Source organism: Cryptomeria japonica, unplaced genomic scaffold, assembly GCF_030272615.1.
Source record: "Cryptomeria japonica unplaced genomic scaffold, Sugi_1.0 HiC_scaffold_1390, whole genome shotgun sequence".
NCBI lineage: Eukaryota > Viridiplantae > Streptophyta > Pinopsida > Cupressales > Cupressaceae > Cryptomeria > Cryptomeria japonica.
Genome location: NW_026729855.1, coordinates 1 through 7,808, shown reverse-complemented (window position 1 = coordinate 7,808; position 7,808 = coordinate 1). Strand labels below are relative to the sequence as shown.

At 34.7% G+C, this 7,808-nt stretch overlaps 1 protein-coding gene across 1 annotated transcript; it reads right to left on the bottom strand.

Annotated features, from left to right (window-relative positions):
- Positions 1 to 220: 220 nt before the first annotated feature.
- Positions 221 to 2,544, bottom strand: LOC131075162 (L-type lectin-domain containing receptor kinase IX.1-like). The gene has a single exon (XM_058011989.2). The coding sequence runs from the start codon at positions 2,508 to 2,510 to the stop codon at positions 489 to 491; it is 2,022 nt and encodes a 673-aa protein (XP_057867972.2). The 5' UTR covers positions 2,511 to 2,544; the 3' UTR covers positions 221 to 488.
- Between the last annotated feature and the right edge of the window lie 5,264 nt (positions 2,545 to 7,808).

The window sequence follows — 7,808 nt, the reverse complement described above, 5'->3', positions numbered from 1 at the left end:
AAATTAATTTAAAATTTAATTAAATAAAAAAAATAGTATTGAATTTTTATGAATTAACAAGCTATAAAACAAATAAGATGACATTATAAAAATTTTAATATTGATTTTGGTGTAGAATTCTTTTGGTTACAAAAGAACCATGAAAACCTATCCATACGTGTTTATTGCTTTGCCTAATGACTACAAAAGATTAGTCCAATTCCATTCTCTATGTGTAGACTATTCACAAACAAATATATTAAATAAAAAAGTCAAAGAAAGTTCAAAATACAGTTTAGTTCACACATGGATGCTTAAGTTGCCCGACACATATCATATCAAGATATCGTTACACGCAAGGTAATGGAAGAGAGCCCATGGCCTAGCACCTCAATATGACACAGGTGAAAATTACGCACACAAGGTAATAATCACCGTGATACATGTCAACGCTAACAAACATTACTCTGACAAAAGCCAATCTATGAAGGTTAACGTGAAGAAAGAGCTTAACGGGCTTCTCTGTCAGACATGAGGCGACCAGAAATTTCACCTCTGCTCCTTTCAGAAGGGAAGTTAGTTAAGGATGACCCAGCATGAAAAGAAAGATCGTCGGCATACACAGGCACAGGCATATTCAGGGGAACAAACGGCAATGGAGAGTCAAATTCTAAGATCTTTAATACCTCTCTCATCGTCGGTCTTGCTTTTGGGTCTGGATGAGAACACAGCAATCCCACCAGCATCAGCAGCTCCATTTCCTCACTGTTGAAATTCCCCTCTAGCTTTTTGTCTGCCGCATCCAAAAGCTTCCCTTGCCTACGCAAATCCCATACCCAGGCCACCACTCTCAAATCGTATTCTTCTAACCTGTAATCAATGGGTTGTCTTCCACAGGAGATTTCCAAAGCCACAGCTCCAAAACTATACACGTCTGATTCTGGGCTCGCCTTTCCAGTTTCTATATACTCTGGTGCCATATATCCACGTGTCCCTGCAACCACGGTTGTACGTGAAGCGGCGTGATCAAATTCTACCACTCTTGCCAGACCAAAATCCCCCAGCTTTGCATTGAAATTTGAGTCCAACAACACATTGCTAGCCTTCACGTCTCTGTGCACAACGCGCTGATCCCACTCTTCATGAAGATAAATAAGAGCAGAGGCTATCCCACGAGCAACGCTGTACCTTCTCTCCCAATTCAAACAATCCTTGCGTTCATCGAATATATACTTATCGAGACTTCCATTCGGGAGGAATTCGTAAACAAGAAGCAATTCACCTTGTTCATGGCACCATCCCAAGAGTCGCACAAGGTTACGGTGTCTCAGCTTAGTGATTATGGTAACCTCTGAGATATACTCTTTCCTTCCCTGCCTCGATCCTTGGCCTATTCTCTTTATGGCCACTGTCTCGCTTGTTGTAGGCAAGATGCCTCTGTAGACACCTCCGAAGCCTCCTCTTCCCAGTATTTCATCGTCACTGAAGTTACGGGTAGCCTCTCTGAGTTGACCATAAGAGAACTTGAAGTAGCCTTGATCTAACTGTTCGTCTAGCTCCTCGCCATGACTATCCCGCCTCGCTTCTCTCTGTTTGAAATACCACCGCCCCGCAATAAACAGAAAACAGCAGATAACCAGGAGGCAGACAAAGAGGGATATCAAGATAATTTTCCAGCTACTATTTCGAGTTCTTGATGGAGCAGAGGAAATATCCCACGAATATGTACAAGAAAAATTCCACGCTGAGACTGTGTGAGTTTCAAATGCCAATCCAGTGGATGCGCTGAGGCCAACCGTGACAATTTCCGGAATATAGTCACGCAGATCTATGTGATAACTCAAAATCGGGCTTCTTGGTTTAGAAATATTATACAGATTAGCAGAAGGGTTATATAAGAGAAATACCTGTAACTGCTTTGTACTCCCATTGTAATCCACCCACGAGTCCCAAGCTTGCCCATTTTTAAGAGTATTGTTTAGGAATTTACCTTCCGAGCTAAGCGAAACGTTAGCCACGGAAACAGCTGAATTGACGTCTATTCCGACATGGTTGTCATCTGGGTCAAAGCTGTTCTGGAATGTGTCGAATTCGACGGCCACTACTTGATTTGAAAGTATACCATCTGTGGTTAGGTTAAAGAGGCCCAGCCATTCGCCCCAAGAATTTGCAGGTGGTTTGAAGTCGAAAGGGGCAATAAAGAAAGTGAGTCCGTCCGCAGAATTCGAGCTGGAGTTTCTGATGAGGAACTGAAAATGTGATGTAAAACTTGCGAGAGCCCCAGAAGAGTTGTCCCATAGAGGAACTGATTGGTTGTAAGTCGCCCAGCCTACGCTCCATCCCAAATCACCTACGAATTCATTTCTGGTGAGTTGTATTGTGTCCCCTTCAAAGTAAGCATCAGGATCTACTTTGATATCTGTTTGGGGAGGGAAAGCAAAGTTAATGTTTCCCGCGCATTCCATATAAGAGAACAGAGTGACGATCAAGGAGAAGAAAAGAAAGAGCAGCGAAGCAGAGCGTTTTGCCATGGTAGCATTTTAGCAATCACATTTCAATCAGAGCATACTACTCAATTATAGGTAATCGCCCCGATAAATGGTAGCGCAAAATTCAATGGTTAAAAAGTAAATCTAAAATTATTTTAAACGGACCACATTAAACCTCAAGAGAGGTGGTTCAGAAAGGCAAAAAAATTAATATAAAAACGTATTTGACCGATAAAACCTCAAGCGAGGTAATTCAGAAGTAAAGAATGTCACTAAAAACATTTATTTGCAGGTAAAAATCTTCCTAATATCTTAAAATGAGGAAAGATTTAATAGATTTTCAATAGGTCACAGTTAGGTAGTTGAGAAATAAATGTAGTCAATTAAAAACATTTATTTAGATCTAAAATTCTTCTTAATATATTAAATAAACTAGTATTTTATTAAATTGAAAAGATCAAAGCGTTGATAGATTTTCAAAGGGATTACAATAGGCCTGCAATTTGTATTGTATGTATCTACAAGTGAATAGATATTAAAGTTGAACAAAAAAAAATGACCTCATTTCATACATTTCTTTTTTCAAAGATTAATAAATTCATTTTGCATTTTGAAATTCTACTAGTTAATTAGGGGCCACAATGAGGTAGTTGAGAAGTAAAGAAAGTCAACTAAAAATATTTATTTGCGTGTCAAAGTCTTCATAATATCTAAAATTATTAGAAATAGTATTTTGTTGAGTTGAAAAGATGAAAGGCTTAATAAATTTTCAATGAGGCCACAATAGATATACGATTTGTATGATATTTATATACAAGTGAATAGATGCTAAAGTTTAATCAAAGAAAATGACCTCATTCTATACATTTCTTCATTCGCCCCATGTTTAAATTCATTTTGCATTTTGAAACTCAACTATTTTACTAGTGTTGGTTCTTTTTATTGGTTTGTTTCAAGTTAATTAATATAATTTTGAAGTTAAATTAATCAATTAATTAATCAAAATTTTGAGAATTATTTTAATTGACTTTTATTTCTTTTATCTATGTATATTTTATATAAAATTATTAATATTGATTATGTGGAATGTTGTAGTATCAATTAAACTATTACACAACACTCTTCTTTCACATGGGGATTTCTAGATTCCTAAACTCATTCAAATAGATAATTTTAGATATCATATCTAGTTATATACGTCATCAAATATATTTCTAATTTTTTTATAAGTTCTTTTCTTATCTTTGATTTTAAGAATCCTAATACACAGAAAACACCCTAATCCTCTACTTATCTAAGCATCATGATCTAAATATATGAACAAGTTTGAAATATTTTGATCTCAACAAATAGTAAAATCGTGTGCGAAATCTCTCTCTCTCTCTCTCTCTCTCTCTCTGCATGCATGTATGTATATGCTAAGAGGCTACAAAATGATGCAAACCAAATCCTTGAACCTACAAATTAGATAGCAAAGAAAAAGTACATGTTTTGTGTTAACTTCGTGCATGTAAACATTATCAAATGGTAGAGAACTAAAGAATCATGAAATTAACTATTCTATATATAATTGAGTTTACAATAAGCAATTTACAATATCTTTGATTTCAATTATGGATCAAATCCAAAAACATGATTAATTACATTTGAAATCCAAGTTTATATAATTTGAACATACTTCTTGTCACATCCCTTTGGAATTTGAAATCAACAACTACATGTGAATAAAATATCAATAAAGTCAAAAAAAAATTAAAAAGGTATTTTTACTGCCCAACACGGTGGGACCATAACTTTTAGCACAATGGATGAAATCGAAATCTGTTTACATAGTCAAAAAGAACTTCAAGGGTTCTAATTTGAATCAACTATTCAAATTAAGACGAACAACACTTTCAACCCTAAATTCCACTTTGAATACCTTTAAAAATGTAATTTACTAAAGTGTAGAAAATACCAAAAAAAAATTCAATTTTTAGTGTTTTCTATTTCTACTTGTGCCAATGTTATCCAAGTGATTCTAAATTGTAACTAGATCATTCCTTCCCCAGTAAAAGGCAACGGGCCCATTGATGGAGCAATATCCCATGAATATGCACAAGAAAAATTCCATGCTGAGACCGTGTGAGTTTCAAATGCCAATCCAGTGGATGCGATGAGGCCAACCGTGGCAATTTCTGGAATATACTCACAATCGGGCTTCTGGGTTTAGAAATATTATACAGATTAGCGAGAGCCCCAGAGGAACTGAAAATGTGATGTAAAACTTGCGCGAGCCCCAGAGGAACTGATTGATTGTAAGTCGCCTAGCCTACGCTCCATTCCAAATCACCTACGAATTCATATCTGGTGATTTGTATTGTGTCCCCTTCAAAGTAAGCGTCAGGATCTACTTTGATATCTGTTTCGGGAGGGAAATAAAAGCTAATGTCTCCTGCATATTCCATATAAGAGAGTAGAGTGACGATCAAGGAGAAGAAAAGAAAGAGCGTCCAAGCAGAGCGTTTTGCCATGGTGGTGTTCTCACATTTTAATCAGAGCATAGCACTCAATTCTAAGTAATCGCTCCGATAAATGGTAGCGCAAAATAATATAAACAATTATTTCCATGAACAAGATAAAACCTCAAGTTAGGAGGTAGTTGAGAAGTAAAGAAAGTCAATTAAAAGCATTTATTTGCATGTAAAAATCTTTCTAATATCTTAAAATTAAACTAGCGTTTTATCGAGGTGAAAAGAGGAAAGACTTGATAGATTTTCAAGGGTCATAGTAAGGTAGTTGAGAAGTAAAGAAAGTCAACTAAAAACATTTATTTGGATGCAAAAGTCTTACTACTATCTTAAATTAAACTAGTATTTTATTGAATTGAAAAGAGGAAAGACTTAATAGATTTTCAATGGGGCCACAATAGGTCTGCAATTTGTATGGTACTTATGTAAAAGCGAATAGATACTAAAGTTGAACCAAACAAAATGACCTCATTCCATACATTTCTTTTCTTGAAAGATGAATAAATTCATTTTGCATTTTGAAACTCTAAGTTATTTAATTAGTGGTGGTTACTATTATTAGTCTCGGGCCACAGTAGGTCTTCAATTTGTATGGTACTTATCTACAAACGACTATATAATAAAGTTGAACCAAAGAAAATAACTTCATTCCATACATTTTTTTCTTGAAAGATGAATAAATTCATTTTGTATTTTGAAACTCTACTATTTAACTAGTGTTGGTTACTATTATTATTCTGGGGCCACAATAGGTCGAAAAATTTGTATGGTACTTATCTACAAGCAAACAAATACCAAAGTTGAACCAAAGAAAATGACCTCATTCCATACATTTCTTTTCTTGAAAGATGAATAAATTCATTTTCCATTTTGAAACTCTACTATTTAATTAGTGTTGGTTACTATTATTAGTTTGGGGCCACATTAGGTCTAAAATTTGTATGGTACTTATCTACAAGCGAATAGTTATTAAACTTGAACCAAAGAAAATGACCTCATTCCATACATTTCTTTTCATGAAAGTTGAATAAATTATTTTTGTTTTTGAAATTGTAACATCTAATTAGTGTTGGTTACTATTATCAGACTATTTCAAATTAATTAATATGTATTTTGAAATTAAACTAATCGATTATTAAATCAAAATTATGAGAGTCATTTTGATTGACTTTTATTTCTTTTATTTATAAAATTTTATATAGAAGTATTGATGTTGATTGTGCTGAAAAGAGGAAAGATTTAATAGATTTTCAATAGGTCCCAGTAAGGTAGTTGAGAAGTAAATGTATTCAACTAAAAACATTTATTTGCATCTAAAATTCATCTTAATATTTTAAATTAAACTAGTATATTATTAAATTGAAAAGACCAAAGAGTTAATAGATTTTCAAAGGGACTATAGTAGGTCTGCATTTTGTATGGTACTTATCGACAAGCAAAGAGACATTAAAGTTGAACGAAAGAAAATGACCTCATTTAATACATTTCTTTTTTTCAAAGATTAATAAATTAATTTTGCATTTTGAAACTCTACTATTTAATTAGGGGCCACAGTAAGGTAGTTGAAAAGTAAAGAAATTCAACTAAAAACATTTATTTGCATGTCAAAGTCTTCATAATATCTAAAATTATTATAAATAGTATTTTGTTGAGTTGAAAAGATGAAAGGCATAATAGATTTTCAATGAAGACACAATAGGTATGCAATTTGTATGATATTAATCTACAACTGAATAGATGCTAAAATTGAATCAAAGAAATGTTGGGAAAAAATGGTGACTCAACCTTGCATTTATGTGAGGTTACTATTTATAGTAAGTTTTCATTTGAGCACAAAATGGTGCTAAACTCTCCCTGAAGCTTCTAGTTGGCTAGATAAGCATTCTGGTAAAGTTGCGTCACAAGGTCATAGCTAGTTTTGAGGATATTAAAGTTTTCGTCTTGGAGGGGTGCAATAAAATATTTAAACTTAATTTTGGGGAATTTAGAGGCTCTGAAATGCCTTGAAAAGTGTCTGTAACCGGCAAAGCGGGTTACGAGGTGATAGAGCACTTCGCGAGCTTTTCGGTGCTTCAAACGGTTCGTCAATCAGACACCCGGTTCTCAAGTTATGGCCTCCGGAAGTTTGTACTCCTAAAATAGGAAAAATAATTTGTATCGGATACATAAATGAGCTGTAAAAAGGGAGCGACACGTGTTGATGTGTGCTTTAACATGTCATAGGGCATCTAGAAGGGAGATAAGGTCGGCTACACCTTATTGGGTGGTTTTAGCCCATGGTTTTCTAATACCGTTTGACGGTTTCTTGTATTGTATCTCCTATTTATGAGGTGTGTGAGATAGAGGTTGTGTGTAAGAGTCTTATGGCTATTGAGTTGCCTCTGAATCTCTGATTAGTGGTACTCCTGTGAAGAGCTTGCTCTGCAAGTATGTTGTAATCTGTTTTTGATTGCTGAATAAAATATTGAGCTGCTTTTGGAGGGTGGGGTTTTTCTCCCGAAAGGGTTTTCCCCACGTAAATCATTGTGTTGTGGTATGAATGCTATTATATCTATTTCTATTTTCTGTAACTGTTGTAATGATCTAAAAAAGTTTTGCATTACCCTCCTCTCAAGGTTAGTGTAGGAAGTTGTTTCCGCTACTTAACTTCCTTACAAGTGGTATCAGAGTCTGATCACCTTTGGTTTCAATTGTGGGTAGTTGGATTTTTTGAACTAATCCAGATTTGAGTGGGAGCTTGTGCAGAAGACACTTTTTGATCTTGTTGCAGGAATATTCAGATGGCGAGTTCGTCAGGGAGAATAGAGGTGGAGAAATTTAATGGAAGTAA